General features: G+C 43.5%; 1 protein-coding gene across 2 annotated transcripts in view; it reads left to right on the top strand.

The window, feature by feature from the left end:
- SH3YL1 (SH3 and SYLF domain containing 1) overlaps window positions 1-17,811 on the top strand; it is a 133,747-nt gene that overhangs the window by 71,261 nt on the left and 44,675 nt on the right. For both annotated transcript variants that reach the window (XM_069727990.1, XM_069727991.1), the window contains exons 5-9: window positions 376-488; window positions 2,008-2,136; window positions 4,924-5,089; window positions 11,677-11,737; window positions 13,874-13,930. In XM_069727990.1, coding sequence (XP_069584091.1) covers window positions 376-488; window positions 2,008-2,136; window positions 4,924-5,089; window positions 11,677-11,737; window positions 13,874-13,930 — 526 coding nt within the window. The remainder of the gene's footprint in view (window positions 1-375; window positions 489-2,007; window positions 2,137-4,923; window positions 5,090-11,676; window positions 11,738-13,873; window positions 13,931-17,811) is intronic.

The raw sequence follows: 17,811 nt of genomic DNA, 5'->3' as shown, positions 1-17,811 counted from the left end.
ATTGAGTACTTGTTGATTGGTGGGGGTCCGACTGCTTTGAACTGCTCCTAACCGTTAAAAGGAGAACTTCAATCCCTATGAGAATGGTTTAGCGGAACATTCTCATCCTCTGCTTCATCCATTCCCTGTGGGGCTTCCAGGTGCTGTGCTTGGCTTTTTCTGGCAGCCCAATCTGCCCATCGGTGCAGGTCTGACCGGTCTGACCCTCCCCCACCGCACCACCACCAATCAGCAAGTTATCACCCTGCCAGCTGATTGGATATGCCATAAAGACATTGCTGACTTATTAATTTATTCCTTCATCTTCTTGGAAGAGTATTTTAGTTTTGTGTAATACTAAAGTTCCTGTGTTTTTATTTTACCTTTTAAAAACAGGTGTCCGATTTAGTTATTATATTGAACCACAAAAGAGCAGTCGAAGCTTTTGCCAAAGGCGGTAACTTAACTCTGGGAGGAAATTTCACAGTTGCTATTGGACCTCTTGGGAGGTAAGGGCAAGTAATGAGAATGGGACAAATGAAATAAATTATAAGCTTTATTTAAAAAAAAAAAAAAAAGTACTAAAGTGGCAAGTCTGTACTATTAGTTATTTAGTTTGTGTCTGAAGTTTTCTCCCGACTGATTCCTTCTCACGAATGCGATCATATGCAGCGTTCTAAACATGATGTACAATGTGAATGCATCTAGGTTGTGTATTTTCATGATATTTTATACAAATATGTAATTATCACAATACACTATTTTCTGCTGTGATCTTGGCTAAGTGACAGTGGCAGCCGGGTCAAAGGCTGGGATCACACACAGCGAGATACGGCTGAGTCTCGCAGGTTAAAACCAAGCTCTGGTACCGGCACTCCAGAGCAGAGCGTGCGGCCGCATAGCAATACATGGAGCCGCACGCTCCGCTCTGTAGTCCCGGTGCAAGAGCTTGTTTTTAACCTGCGAGACTCTGCCATATCTTGCTGTAGTGTGACTGCGGCCTAATACTGAGCCGGCTGTCAGTCAGTGCTGGGTTCTGGTTACAGCCACCACTCACCCTGCACTGACCGGGCATGTCAGCGGTCACACAGAAGGAGCGCTCCAGGTATACTACTTGCCTGTGTCTCCATTGGGCTCTGCAGATTTTTCCTGCACTGTCCTGAGGCATGAACATGACTGGGGGCACGGCCAAGAAGCAACAGGAGGCTGCAGCATGTGCAAGCAGAGAAATCCAAGATGGTGCCAACGCACCTGGTGGCAGGATGGGAAGAGCGGCTGCTCCCTGCACAGTGGTGAGACTTGCTGGCTTTACTAGAACTCCTCTCGATCAGGACACCGCTTTAGTTGGGTCACGTCCTCTCCGTGAAGGGTAAGCTACCCAGTCTCCTGGGTCGTTGGGGAAGGGTTAGGCTGTATCCGCCCCTAAAGGCCATCCTGTCCTCCAGCTTCACTGAGGGGCAACTCTCCTTGCCACCAGCCAGTTACTGAGCCAATTACACGACCAAGAGGATAAATTACCTCAGTCGGCCTGTGACCCTCACAGACCTGGTCAGCTAATCTCAGTCCTACTGTCTGAAACAGGTGACCTGGAAAACCGACTCAGCGGGAATAATGTAAGGGTGGTTGGCATCCCTGAAAACAGAGGGAAACGGACCCACTATACACTGAACGGTGACTTTACATATTCCGCACCTACAGTTTCCCTTTTACTCCATTTTTATCAAGCCAATTGCTTTTACTTGTCATTAACACTGTATTTCTACAATTAATATAATAATAATAATTTTATTTATATGGCGCCAACATATTTCGCAGCGCTTTACAAATAAAGAAGTCTATTAACACTTTTTTTTCTATCATGTACCAATTTCTCCTAACTTTCGGGACTTAATTTCTTATGACCTTCCAGCACCAGAATATTGGGGATTGTTTTGTTTTTATGGTTACGACCTTCTTCCCATGAGCTCCATCTATCTGTATACATAGCTGAGCCCAGCATCAGACCCTGAACTCTTCCTGCTCTTCTAGAAATCTGGAGGGAGATGTTGCAATCAGGAGCTCGGCGGCCGTCTACACGTACTGCAAGTCACGCGGGCTGTTTGCAGGAATATCGTTGGAAGGATCTGGGTTGATTGAAAGGAAAGAAACCAATCGCAAGTAAGTTGCCGCATTATCAGTGTTAGTTTGTGAAATAGTTGGAAACTTTTCGGTGATGGCACGTCTCTAACACATTGTATTGCTTCCTGACCAGAGGGGATCTGACTGCAGGAATCCCCTCCCCACCCTCAAAGCCTTATAATGAGATGGTCCCAGGTTTGCTTCTTGCTGTAGGGCAGTACACCTATTATTTCCTTTACCTCTGGCAGTCACATGTGGAATACAGCGGACACCTGCCTACAGCTGTGAGAGTCTGAGCTAACTCGCCAGAAGCTTTACCGCTTGGGTCAATAGTGACCACGGCACTTAAGTAGTCAGGATGTAAGACCGGTGGCGCTCCCTCTATAAATAGCTTGGAGCCAATGGTCTTGGCAGCCGGGGGACTAATAACAACCCCCATGACTGTCATGTTAGTTCTCCAACTAATAGCAGAAATCTGGGAGGAAATATTACAGGGAATTGTACAATTGATCACGTTCCATTGTAAGGCATAAAAAAACTTGTAAAATATGTAAAAGTCTACACCCTTTATTCCCATTTATCACGTAAAAAAAAAAAAAAAATAGAAAAAAGAATAAAACACAGAATTTCTATTAGTGGAAACATCTGACCTCCGACAAAATCATGCACCCAGTTATGGACCGTTGGGTTTTGTTCACATTCGTGCCACTCCATCTGCCCTTACCTTAAGGCCTCCTTTACATGTCACAATATTGTCGGTACTGGAAAAACCAAGTGCCAGTGCTATCCGTGTGTCCATATGTTCCATCCATGAGCACAATCCCTGTGATACGTACTGATATAGAATGCAGAATAGAAATGACAGATGTTAAGGTGTTAGAGGCGCAAAGATAGGGGATACGTAGATCGAAAGATATCTGTGTGATATATAATTGGTGCTGTTTAAAATACACATTTTACAGTACATGTATTTGGCTAATAAAAACATTTTTTTAAATTGCACCCCCTCCCCCTATTTTTTAATAACCAGCAAAGGCTAAGCATACAGCTGTGGGCTCATATTAATACACTGGAAAGATCCATGGATATTGGCCCCTTCCCAGCCTAAAAAGGCCAGACCTCAGCTGCCCCAGAAATGATGCATCCATTAGATGAGCCAATTCTTGCTCTTAGCTCTGCACTTCCCGATTTGCCCTGGTGGGTTGGCAATTGGGGTAATGGGATTGTGGGGTTGATGTCAGCAACTGACGCGGACATCAAGACCTAGGGTTAGTAATGGAGAGGTGTCTGTCTGGCAACCCTATTAATAACCCCATAGCCAAAAGAAATACATGCACGCACACGCGCGCACACACACACACATCCTTTTATTTGTAAAAATCCGTAACCGACAATCTCTTCACCCATTTATTAAAAAAAAAATAATCCACACCTGTCCGCCGTAGTCAAAATGGAGTTCCCATGTATGGAGCCTCGTTCATAGAATGAAGCTTCATAGACTGGAGCATCAGCCACTGCCGGTTCTCAGGCTGCACTCCGAGAACCCGGCTACTGTGGCGAGCGGTGACGTCATGGGTTATCGGAGTTCACAGCCGCCGGGTCTTGCAAAGGCAGCGCGAGAGCCGAAATGTTGAGCAGTGACGTCACCACTCATCATACTGGCTCTCGCACTACACTCTGTGTGACCCGGGTCTTGCAGCCAAAGATAGCCGCGTCTATCTGCTATATTACAGCGCAACACAAGTGAATGGAGTCACATTGTGAACCAAAGGGTACGGTGGCCGTGACAAGCAAGTCATAAATTCAACAGTGTCGGATTTTTTGCAGTTTATTTTTGATGGCCACTTAAGCCCCCGTCACACAAAGCGAGATCGCTGCTGAGTCACAAGTTTTGTGACGCAACAGCGACCTCAGTAGCGATCTCGCTATGTGTGACACGTAGCAGCGACCAGGCCCCTGCTGTGAGATCGCTGGTTGTGTCGGAATGGCCTGGACCTTTTTTTGATCGTTGAGGTCCCGCTGGGTAGCACACATCGCTGTGTTTGACACCTTACCAACGACCTCATGACAGGACGTCCCTCATTGAGGTCTGTTAATCGTCATGAAATAGCTGCCATGTGACATCGTTGTACAGGTCGCTACAGGTCGCCGCATCGCTGCTGCGTCGTTGGGGAGATCTCACAGTTTGACATCTCACCAGCGACCACATAGCGACGCAGCAACGATCCCTGACAGGTCGTATCGTTGTCGGGATCGCTTTAGCGTCGCTAAGTGTGACGGGGCCTTTAGATGGTGCAGTGCGACCCCTTTCACTTGTATTGGGCTGTGATGTAACAGTTATATTTGGCCATATGACCTTTGTCGTGGGCACTGTCACCATGTAGCTCAAGCCTTATTCTTGCATTTTGTGTTCATGGGGTAATAAGTGCTTCTGGCGAAAGGAGACAGTAAATCTTGAAATCGTTGTGAGACGACTTCTTCAATTTTGCAGTCAAAGAACTTAAGTCGCATATGAGAAAAGATCCATCAACAGGAGCTTGTTGATGTTCTATAGGTAACTTTCCAATTTATTTTTCCACCTTTCTGAGTATAGAGGTGCTGAAAAATAAGAAAAAGCCACACTATACATACTGCATGAATCCAAGAAGCCAAAAGGGAGAATTGTCAGCTAATGGTTTCCAGATCCCGCTAGGTATTCTTTGTGTCAACGATCAAATGTCGTGTTCTCCCCAACACTTTTCACTGATTTCTCACATATCCGATTCCTTGCAATATAGAATATATTGTCTTGTAACCTGCAGGATTGTAATCGAGTATTTATTACAGATTTTATTGTCAAGATGACATCCGGGCATATGAGGTCTTGTTTGGTGAGATTCCCCGCCCTGCACAAGCCGAAGAACTTTATGACATTCTTGATTCTTTCACTGAAAAATATGAAATTGAAGAACAAAGTACGAACCGGAGAAAAGTCGTCAGAGAACAAAGAAAGGTGCGAGCTGCAGGTGCCATCAGTTAGTGGCTTTACCTTCTTCATGACGTACATGTCCTTAGGTCGTACGGAGCTGGGATACAGCCGGCACCTGCCGCTAACGGCAACGACCCCGGCCGGCTCCGGTCACTGATGTTTAACCATTTAAATGCCGCTATTAATCTAGCAGGTGTATTTAAATGGCATAATTACAAAGTGCGACCACTCCGGCTCCCATCAGCATCCATGAGATGCAATTTTGGAATGCCAATGGGGTTAACATGGTAGCTGGGGATCTACTGACAGCCAACATCGACACCATCTTGGTGCTCCCATGAAACCCAGTCGGTAATTTGACTGTATAGTGCCATATTCTAGTATCACTATATTTAGCACAAGCAATCACACAATTACAGGTTCAAGTTCCTTGGAGGTGACTAAAAAATAAAATGAAAATAAAGATTAAAAAAATAAACATATTTGGTATCCTGATATCTCTAAAAATATAAAAGTAATAAACCCATTAGAAAGGAAAAATTACATGCAAGAATTTCTGTTTTTGTCACTGCATTTCCGCAACAAAACGTTGTAAGTACCCCAAAATGGTACCAATAAAGAAAACCTCATCTTGGAAGGGTCGGGTCCAAACTAGGCAGCGACTGAACCGTTTTGGCTCCTGGAGGAAGGGGAGTAGCCAAGTATGGAGACTTCCTCAATAACTTTTACTGTATATTCCTTTTTAGGGCATTTTGATTATCTTAGAGTGGTTTCAGCACATCACGCCTCATTCAGACATCACTGTTGGGTTTTTTTTTTCACATAGGCGAAAAAACAATATGAATGTCCTCCGTGTTTGGCCAGTGTGTCATCTGTGATTTTCATGTATAAATAAATTAGGAAGCTTCTTCCATCCTTTGCAATGTTAATCACCGACCACACACGGATTGTACACTGATGCCCTCTCGTGCTGTATGTGATTTTCATGGACCCATAGACTTGTATTGGTGCTTTTTCATCTGTGATACTGGAATAAAGCGGACCCCTCAGCGTGATCTTTGTATGGACACAAGTACATGGGAACAGCCCTATAGACTATAATGGGTTTGTGTTCTGTCTGTGATAATCACAGGACGGGTACGTGCAACATGGATTTGTGACCAAACTGATGTCTCCACAGACGTTTCAGGGAAACACTGCCAACATTTTACCCAGAGCATCTTTACCTTAATACAAAATTTGCAGGTTCACTCATTTCTAAAAGACATTTTACACTCAAGCCCTAACACCGGCCATTTTGCAGCCTGTTAGTGTAACGCCACATTCACACCTTAAGTATTTGGTCAGTATTTTACCTCAGTATGTGTAAGCCAAAACCAGGAGTGGGACAATCAGAGGGAAGGTATAATAGAAACATATGCACCCCTTCTGTATTTATCACCCACTCGTGGGTTTTGGCTTACAAATACTGAGGTAAAATGCTGAATGTTTGAGGCTTAATAATAAGCAGGACCACTCTCCTAGGTTGTCTAACCTGGGAATAAGTAGTGATGAATAGTCGGCAGGGTACAGTGTCAGGACCCTCCGGAGGATCCTCCATCCTCCGGAGGGCCAGTCCGATGCTGCCAGCAGAACAGTGGCACGGAATTATAATATGCTGCACAATAATTATTTTATAGACCTATTTACTAAGCAACATATCGGTGGAGCTGTCCGGGTCTCTTTAAGATGCAGTTGGCTTTAGCTCATCCACCCCAGTGTGTGCTGCCTACTAGTGCAGCCAGATAACCAGAGTGATTGCTAGCTGTGGAGCGCCCGGGAAACTATGTAATGAGACTTCTACTCCAATCTGAAAGTTGTAGCCTTTCATCACCTGCCATTTACAGTGCAAAGATCGCCTAAAAAGGAGCTGATCTGAGACAATCTGGTTGGTACAATCTTTTACACAGGACACGAGGGAGATTCTGGTCACTGATCAAAAAACATTTTGCTATTTGTACAGACATAATAGAGCTGAATCTGCCTGCCTTTTACACTTTCAAATGATTGTTTGTTTTTTATTTTTAGTTGAATTAGGGTACCGTCACACTATACGATTTACCTACGATCACGACCAGCGATACGACCTGGCCGTGATCGTAGGTAAATCGTAGTGTGGTCGCTGGGGAGCTGTCACACAGACAGCTCTCCAGCGACCAACGATGCCGAGGTCCCTGGGTAACCAGGGTAAACATCGGGTAACTAAGCGCAGGACCGCGCTTAGTTACCCGATGTTTACCCTGGTTACAAGCGAACGCATCGCTGGATCGCATCGCTAGATCGGTGTCACACACACCGATCTAGCGATGACAGCGGGAGATCCAGCGATGAAAGAAAGTTCCATACGATCTGCTACGACGTACGATTCTCAGCAGGATCCCTGATCGCTGCTGCGTGTCAGACACAGCGATATCGTAACGATATCGCTGGAACGTCACGAATCGTACCGTCGTAGCGATCGAAATGTTATAGTGTGACGGTACCCTTAGACTTAGAAAAAAAAATAATTAAAAAAAGAACACATTATTTTCTATGTTGAAGCGACCACATTGGAAACGCACTTCTAAATTTATTCTGTTAGCCCGCAGCAGAGTGTGGCTATGGCTGCTGCTTTATGGCTGCCGCAGTGATGTGTGCTTTATGGCTGCTGCAATAAATGAACGTTAATAATCAAAATTAATGTCCAGGAAGAGACAAACAAATCCTCCCCATACCAGGGAATTGCAGGGGAGCTGCATATATACAGTGGGTACAGAAAGTATTCATACCCCTTTAAATTATTCACTCTTTGTTTCATTGCAGCCATTTGGTAAATTCACAAAAGTTGTTTTTTTTTTTGGTTTTTTTTTTCTCATTCATCTTGACTGAAAAAAAGCAGAAATGTAGAAATTTTTGCAAATGTAATAAAAAAGAATAACTGAAATATCACAAGGTCATAAGTATTCAGACCCTTTGCTCAGTATTGAGTAGAAACCCCCTTTTGAGCTAGTACAGCCATGAGTCTTCTTGGGAATGATGCAACAAGTTTTCACACCTGGATTTGGGGATCCTCTGCCATTCTTCCTTGCAGATCCTCTCCAATTCCATCAGGTTGGATGGTGAACGTTGGTGGACAGTCATTTTCAGGTCTCCAGAGATGCTCAATTGGGTTTAGGTCAGGGCTCTGGCTGGGTCAGTCAAGAATGGTCAGAGTTGTTCTGAAGCCACTCCTTCGTTCTTTTAGCTGTGTGCTTAGGGTCATTGTCTTGTTGGAAGGTGAACCTTCGGCCAAGTCTGAGGTCCAGAGCACTCTGGAAGAGGTTTTCATCCAGGATATCTCTGTACTTGGCCACATACATGTTTCCTTCAATGACAACCAGTCATACTGTCCCTGCAGCTGAAAAACACCCCCATAACATGATGCTGCCACCACCATGTTTCACTGTTGGGATTGTATTGGGCAGGTGATGAGCAGCGCCTGGTTTTCTCCACACATACCACTTAGAATTATCACCAAAACAGTCTTTCTTGGTCTCATCAGACCAGAGAATCTTATTTCTCATAGTCTGAGTCCTTCATGTGTTTGTTTGTTTTGTTTTTTTAGCAAACTCTGTGTGGGCTTTCATATGTCTTGCACTGAGGAGAGGTTTCCGTCAGGCCACTCTGCCATAAAGGCCTGACTGGTGGAGGGCTGCAGTGATATTTGACTTTCTGGAACTTTCTCCCATCTCCCTACTGCATCTCTGGAGCTCAGCCACAGTGATCTTGGGGTTCTTATTTACCTCTCACCAAGGCTCTTCTCCCACGATTGCTCAGTTTGGCTGGACGGCCAGGTCTAGGAAGACTTCTGGTGGTCCCAAACTTCTTCCATTTAAGGATTATGGAGGCCACTGTGCTCTTAGGAACCTTGAGTACTGCAGAAATTCTGTTGTAACCTTGGCCAGATCTGTGCCTTGCCACAATTCTGTCTCTGAGCTCCTTGGTCTGACATGCACTGTGAGGTCTTATATAGACAGGTGTGTGCCTTTCCAAATCAAGTCCTCTTAGTTTAATTAAACACAACTGGACTCCAATGAAGGAGTAGAACCAAGAAATTTCTACATTTGTTTTTTTCAGTCAAGATGGGGTGCAGAGTGTACATTAACCCCTTAGTGACAGAGCCAAATTTTTGAAATCTGACCAGTGTCACTTTATGTGGTAATAACTCTGCAACGCTTCACCAAATCCCAGTGATTTTGAAACTGTTTTTTCGTGACACATTATACTTTATGATAATGGTAAATTTAGGTCAATGTTTTGTGTTTATTTATAAAAAATATCAAAAATTTGAGAAAAATGTTAAAAAAAAAATGCAATTTTCTAAATTTGAATGATTATCCCTTTAATCCAGATGGTCATACCACAGCAACCCATTAATAAATAACATTTCCCTCGTGTCTGCTTTACATCAGCATCATTTGTAAAATGTTATTTTATTTCCTTAGCATTTTAGGAGGTTTAAAAATGTAGCAGCAATTTTTCATTTTTTTCAAGGAAATTTACAAAATTTATTTTTTTAAGGACCTATCCATGTTTGAAGTGACTTTAGGGGTTCCATATATGGTGAAACACCCAAACATGATACCATTTTAAAAACAGCACCCCTAGACATATTGAAAACTGCAGTTTATTAACCCTTCAGGTGCTTTACAGGAATTAATGCAAAGTGACATGACAGAAATGAAAATGTGTATTTTTACCACCTAAATGACGCAAACTTCTGAGCAGGTTACTATAGCCATCAGACTCTAAGGCTATGTGCACACGTTGCAGATTTGACTGTGGAATTTCATGTGCAGATTCTGAATTTCTTGGCAGAAAACGCAGGTCAGAATCTGCTCCTTTTTTGGTATATGCACACGTTGCAGATTTTTGTGCAGATTTCTTCCTTTCTTTACCCCTGCAGATTTCTATTATGGAATGGGTGCAGAAACGCAGCAGTTCTGCACAAAGAAGTGACATGCTCCTTTTTTGAATCTGCTGCGTTTTCTGTGCAGATTTTTCTGCACCATTGGCACAGCATTTTTATTTTCCATTGATTTACATTGTACTGTAAATTACTTGCAGATCTGCAGCGTTTCTGCGCGGAAAAAAAGCTGCAGATCTGCAGGAAATCTGCAACGTGTGCACATAGCCTAAGGCCGCTATTGGTCGTGAATTGCCATGGCAAACATCAGGACCACAAAATCATGATCTGTGGGCACCAGTTTGGATAAAGAGGAAGCCCCCACATTCTGTTAACCATTTATAATGATGTAGTCACTATTGACAGCAGCATCTAAGGGGTTAAACAGATTTGGGAGGTGCAAACACTGATCTTGGCTGATACAGCAAGTTGTCAGCTATAGTATACAGCCGACAGCTGCTGGATTGTCACCTGTATGGGGAGGCTATTCTCTTATATCTCAGGTCAGTTAAAAGACGTATTGGCGGTCATTAAGGGGTTAATGTAAAAAAAACTTTTTTGAATTTACCAAATGGCTGCAATGAAACAGGGTGGAAAATGTAAAGGGGTCTGAATACTTTCCATATCCACTGTAGCTTTTGTATAAAGGTGGCCACCTTCAGTAGGAGTCATACAGCCACTCCTAACGACCCCTCTATACACATACACAAGCATGCATGTGTTTTCAATGGTAAAATGGGTCTAGGCTGCTGCCAGACCTCTGTCGACAACCTACCTTCCCTGAAGAAAAAAAAAAAAAAGACATGATGAAATGTTCCCTATCCTGTTTTCTATCAATGTCCTCTGTTAGGGGGAGATTTAGAGGCCCCATCACATGTGTGTGCTGGCCTTTTAGAGTATAGTCTTACCATCCATTGTAGGCCTCCAGTGGAGAGTGTCGTCTCTCATTAACGTTTATTACACCTATATACTTGGACCTAAAGAGTAACACACTCACTTCCGAAATCTTTCGACCTTTGATTGGTGGTAGGGATGGAGATCCTGATTCCAGTTATGTATCACTTAGCTTATTGGGTGTCGCAGTTATAGAATCAGTTTTCTCTGCTGCAGAGCTCCCTTGTTGAGCAGTGTATCACCCCGCCACACCTCAGCTTTCTGTGCATATTTGTATAGTGACTGAGAGCTGCTAAACAATGGTTGGACCAGGAGGCCAGTTGTCCTGTAGTGATAATCTCCTTCTGATAAAACACTGATTGTATTGAAACCACAAAATACAGCTCAGTGAGTGACACGTCCCTGTAATTGGGTCTCTGCCCCTACATCATGATGCCTAGCAAACGCCTTCTAACAGATTTCCTTTGGCAACAGTTTATGCAGTTTTGCTGTTCTTCCAAATCCGCTTTAACATTCAATCAGATTTCACTGCTTCTTCCTCTTTTATTTGTACGCTACGTTTGTATTCGTAGACCCCTTTTTTTGTTTTATCGGAGTTGCCTCATGTAATATTAACCAGCTTTATTTGGCACCGACCGAATCTGCAGGAAATGACAAAAAAGACAAGTAATATAAGAACAACGGAAAGAAATATGAATGTAAGGGAAATATAAATGTAGCCATAACCTGCCTGTGTGTTTTTATTTTTATGTAGAAAGAGATGTCATTTAAGTCGAACAGACAGCGCTCTCATCAGTCCGGAAACTGTACAGAAGGTAAGGAACAGGCTCTGTCTGTATCAGATGGTTACAGTTTTTATCATGTCTATATCTTACAGGTAAATACTTTAGGTAAAGTAGATAAGCTGGACTTGCCTTCCTGGGAAATTGTATGGTTGCAGTGCAAAGCATGGAGAGTAAAAGAGCAGCAGCCTGAGCCACCGATGAGTCAATATACACAGGCTTGCTGTGGGAATACGGAAAAACTGATGTGATGGTGTAATGCAGTCCATAGCAATAAGCCAATGTTTGTTACACTGTGTGACACTCTTCCACCTCCATTTCTAAGTTTTCGTGACTGGGTGAATATACGGCCATTTTATTGGTTGGATGTATGGCATTTAGGGTTCAGGTGTCAGTGGAAGGCTCGCAGCACTTAGAAGGGCTTCCACGGACAGGCTTTGCACTAGCCACTTTGTTTAGCTTGTTCCAGGGGAACCTTGGCCTTCAACCTTTTAAGCCCTATACTGGGTCTTGAACTTACCCAATGGTGCTCCTGAGTTGAGTTCATGGAGTGCTGGCCGGTGGAGCAGTACGGCAGAGGATGAGTCAAAAAGTCTGATCAGTAACAAGGTCAGGAAAAGAAAAAGTAAGTAGGTAATAAAGTAGTCAAAACCTGAGTCGGGGTGAGTAACTGGAATTAAACTTGCCGGGCAGAAGAGTAACTGGCTTGAACCAGAGCTTCTATAAACTGATCCAAAGATGGGAGTATCAAAAAAATAACCAAATTAAAAATCTACCAAAGTACTGTATACCAATTGAAGATAGAAAAATCCCAAATACTCCAGTAAAATAGATTAAATATGCCATATTAATCAGTAATTATTATAATATTATTAGTACAGAATAAAAACAACAAAACTCGCAGACATGATTACATATCTGGTTGGCAAAAGTGAGAAGTCACCAATCTATCACGAAAATGATAGTTATATCTAAATGTAAACAATAAGTCAGTTATTGTTCTAAATGGGCATAAAATAGGCATATATATAATGAAAATAAATTATTTGTATTTGATATGGTCACATACACACTTCTCAGCATATGACGTGAAGTGTCCCTGCATGGGTTAATTTATCTCCTCTCTCTCAATCCTACTCTCAACCTCTGTTTTAAGCTATAAAGTGAGCATACACTACCCCCCGACAAATTCAGCACACTGATTTACTTATCACACTGCCACCACTCCTCAAACACATGGGGTGATGCGTCCCCAAAATATCTTACTATCAGACAATCAAAAGGTCTTATTAAAGATTTTAAGCTTTAATATAAAAATATACAGTGCTTTACTATAAAGTATGTATATAGTTGTCTGTTTCCTTGAGGGAAGGAGAAGGGGATTATGGAGCACATCTGCATACACCGTCCTCAAATGGGAACCCTTTCTCTTTGTGCCACCCAGCTTTTTATAGTCCTGACCATAGGCTCATATTTCCAGGATAACCCGATTGGCCCCTTTAAAAGATGCTGTTTGTGACAATTGGAAGTATTCTACACACCATCTGCTAATTCTGTGAAGCTGCCATGTTTGACACCTCTAGCATGCTCCCTGGAGACCCCCTGTAGTTCCTACTTACTGCATTAAGAGCAGGCAGATGTGATGTCCTTTCTGTAGCCTTACCCAGTTGGTCTGCTGACATTATACTCTACCGATCAGTTGCATACTTCCTTCACAGATATACATAAATTAGCACAAGAAACAATAATCAGGTACAAGTCGAATCAAAAATCATACTGCCAATTAGGTCAGTGAATCCAGAGCATTAAACCAATAGAAACCAGAGGATGAATGAAATGTCTGCTCCAGACCTGCAGTCATATTGACTTCCCACTCCCCTGGCAGGCATGTTTCGCATATTGCTTCTTCAGGTGGTAACTTCATCAGGTAACTTCAATTATGCATCAGTTTAATCACATGATTGAAGACTGTATGATTTTCAGCTGTATTTAGCCTGAATAAGAGTAGTGTTCCTTATATTTGCTCTTAGTACTTAGTAAAGTTTTACACTTTTTTTTTTTTTTTTTTTTGATCAATCTGACAAGTCTCCATTGTTGAAGTAACATTTTCTATCTTTCTTATTTTATACAAGATATGACTCCATAATGTAACTTTTTTTTCCTTTTCAGCTACAAGACCTACTCAGAGAAGTTTCCCCGACCTCTCCAGCTATAATATGAATGAGCGTGAGTATGAGCAGACTGGTACTTGATATTCTGTTTGATGATGCGAGGTTGCATGCAGCTGCTCAGCCATGGAAACCCATGAAGCCCCCAGAAAATATTTTTCATGCAGATGTTCAAACTAATATGGAGGTTTGGACTCTTCACTTATGGAGTCAGCAGAGCATTGCTGACTTTTATGCTCTCTTCTCCTCAGGACTCGTTGACCCCACTTCGTTACTTTACATGGTCTCCTCTTCTTCATGTCTACATTGCTGTGGTTCCTTAATGCCTCCATGTTTCAATATTGCCACACACAATACTAAAAGTTCTTCCCTAAAGTTCCTAAATATTTCACAAACTGACTTATTACAATGGTGGCAGCCAATTACAAGACCACACACAAATTTGGTTAGATCTTTAAAGGGAACCTGTCACTTAATTACCGTATTTTTCGACAATAAGATGCACTTTTTTCCCAAAAAATTTTGGGTGAAAATAGGGGTGCTTTTTATTGTCGCAATATGCTTACAAATCCTGCGGCTGTGACGGTGCGGCGGGGCTCTGTGGTGTGGTGGTGGCGGTCTGTGCTCCAGGGCAGTGGTAGCAGCTCTCTGTGCTCTGTGGGGGGCTCCGTCGGCATTTCATCAAAGCCCGGAGGCCCCCGCACATGCCGTTGCTGCCATGTTGTGGTGGCCTCCGGGAACATGGCCTCCGGGTAGATGGCCGCCTGACTGGGGGCGGCGCATGTTCAGATTCAGATCTCGGGATGAGATCTCGTTGCCGAGATTTGAATCTGAGCATGTGCCACCCTTGACTTGGCGGCCATGTTCCCGGAGGTCACCGTAACATGGCAGCAACGGATGTGCGGGGGCCTCCGGGCTTTGAAGAAATGCCGGTGGAGCCCCCCACGGAGCACAGAGAGCCTTGCCCCGGAGCACAGCCCCCTTGGCTTGCCCCGGTGCTCAGCTCCCCTGCCCATCACAGAGCCCCAGCACAGAGCCGCCGCTACCGCACCAGCTTGGGATGAGATTTCCCGGAGGCCTCTGCACCAGCCTGGGCCACCGAACGACCCCTGTAACCACTCCTCCACCTGTGCTGATCAGCTTACCAGGGAAGGGAATTCTGACTGTAAGATGGACCCCCATTTGACACATTAGTTTTTTTTTTCCCTATTTTCCTTCTGAAAATTTGTGGTGCGTCTTATGGTCCGGTAGCGTCTTATAGTCTGAAAAATACGGTATACTTTTCTAAACTGCCCTCAATGTTGTTGGGGTGAGTTATGTTCATTCCTAAGATGTATCTATAAAGCTAAATGCCCCAGTATATCAGTTAAAAAATAATAAAAAAATGCTTATCTTTAGTGTAAATCCCTGGATTCCAGTCATGTGGGTGGTGCTGAATATCTGCAGTCACGCTCCTCCGGCGAGCAGTCATGTCCACCGCAGTTTGATTGATGGGCTGAACTGCCCAGACATCATGGTGCTCCCTGAAGAAGCTTGCATGACTGAGCCGATGTCCAGCTCCACCCACATGACTTAGAAATCCAGGGATTTACATAGACGGCGAGTACAGATTATACATGGTTTTATCTTGCTTATATACTGGGGTGTTTTTTATAGACCCAGGTCAGGGATGAGCATTGTATTATGTTTATGGCATTGGGGGCAGCTTAGTACCGGAAAATGTGACCATCCTTATAAAGTAACCCATTCTGTCACAAATGTTTGAAAGATCCAGATGTTATACACTTGTGATGATGGGACTAAATGAATATTCTGAAATCAACCATTAAGTGGTGTGTCCCAATACTTCTGTCTGTGTGGTGTACTTCACATACAGAATTATTAGGTGCAGACGGCCGTAGGTTCTCACATCCTTGTGAATGGGAACGATGATGCTAATGACACTCTGAGAGAATCACATCACACTATGCTGATCACGGTTTAATCAGAGAAGATGGAGGAAAAAATGTCCATGTTGTCGGTGCGCGAAAACTGGACGGGACTCCGATTTCATCCGAGCGCACTCAGTGACTTTCATGGGCGAATGCCATCCAAATATCAGATTGAACTCAGAACTCGGTCATATAGTGATGTTTGTTTTTTTTCCTCCTTTCGGAGAGACTTTCTCCAAGAAAAGAAATAACATTGGTCCGGGTTCGATCTGATGTCTTGTCGGATTGCACTTGGAGCAATTTTAATATGGTCGTCTGCACAAGCCCAGAACGTGATGAAATCCTTTATCTGCTAAAGTGGACACATAGAGAACAATCAAGATTGGGAAGATGCACCTACAGTAAATAGCTTGGTGGCATTATTTGTACATGGTACTAGGATCAAGATTTCCTATTTTCCAGTAATGCTTGTAAATCAGACGCCTGTATAGTAGATGAGTAATCTAAGTTTTGCTATGTGCATCCTTTTATTAGATTAGATTTTATATAAGCTGCTGTGCACACACGGTCACGTTTCCCGGTATTCCCGGTATGGGGAGGTGGTCACAGATCTGCATGTATGTGATTTGCCGCCTAGACTCCAGCTCTTCTCTTGATTTTCTTCTCCTGCGAGAAGCCTTGTAAGATTAGTCGGCACGTCCTATGGAGAATACTGGGCAACAGTGAGCACATGGGACTGTCACAATTCAGCAGGGTGAAGTCAGAGCGTGACTGTCTTTCATTGGAGCCCCGATAACCACTTTAAGATGAGGTGTTTGGGAAGCTACGGACTGGAGTGGCGCCTGGCTGGCACGTTTGGACATCGCAGTTGAGTGATGAGCAGTCCTGAAGGGGATGATAGAAGCAGTTTATATAACCACACGGTGAATGGACATGTAAAAGGCTTCCCCGTAAAGCTCCTATTATTCCAGTAATCCGGAGGTAAAGGATTTCCCAGCCTTTTCTACATCTCGGCAGCTGTATTTATAAATCAAGTAAATAATGTTAATCCCCCGGTGGTCTCCCCTTCTGGTTTCTCCTATCTGTTACATCACCACCTACAAAGACAAAGCAGCAAATGTACCCAAAATATTTTTAGCCTAATACTTACGAGGGAATCCTTTCTGGGGATTATCCCATACAGAACATGTTTTCAATCATTTCCATTTATGAATGAGGACAGTGGATTGTTGTGGATGAATGAATATCCTATGAGGGGGTTGGGGAGGGTCAGATACATGAAAAGAATTGAGACCTCTACACATTATACCTACAGGAACGTTTATGACCACCAGTTCTATGTCCAAGCACATTAATGTGGTGTTCACCCACCTTTACAGCTATTACATCTTTTGCTCTTCTGGGAAGCTTTTCTACAAGACTTTGTAGGTTTCTGAAGGAATGTTTGACCTTACAAATGTTCTTCTAGATGAAAGTGCAAACGCAGATGTTGGAGGAGAGGGCTGGACTCTCAATCTCCAGTGAACTTCATCCCAAAAAGTGTTAGACAGGGTTGAGGTCAGGGCTTTAGTCATGTTTTTCCACACCAAACTCCCCTCCAACCATGTCTTTATGGACTTTCCTTTGTGCATCGGGGAACAGTCATGGGGATTAGTATAAGGCCATCCCTAAACTGTTCCTACAAAGATGAAAGCTACTGTCTTGTGTGCTGACAGACTAAGATTTCCGTTCGCTGGAATAAAGAGGGGACAATGCAGTCAGACAGATAACATTCTCCTGGCATTCACCAGACCCAGATTTGTCCCTCAAATTCCAGATGGAGAATTGTGCTCCATCACTGCACAGAACACTTCTCCACTTTTCTAGAATCCTTTGTCAGCTGCTTTGCACCACTCCATGCCGCAATTGGCTTGGTGACGTAAGACTTGAATGCAGCTGCTTGGCCATAGAAACCCAAGCAATGAAGCTCCTGGTTCATTATGTTTTTGCTGATGTTAATTCCAGAGGA

This window comes from Ranitomeya imitator, chromosome 5 (genome assembly GCF_032444005.1).
Source record: "Ranitomeya imitator isolate aRanImi1 chromosome 5, aRanImi1.pri, whole genome shotgun sequence".
NCBI classification, from domain to species: domain Eukaryota; kingdom Metazoa; phylum Chordata; class Amphibia; order Anura; family Dendrobatidae; genus Ranitomeya; species Ranitomeya imitator.
This window is presented reverse-complemented; position numbering and strand designations above follow the sequence as displayed.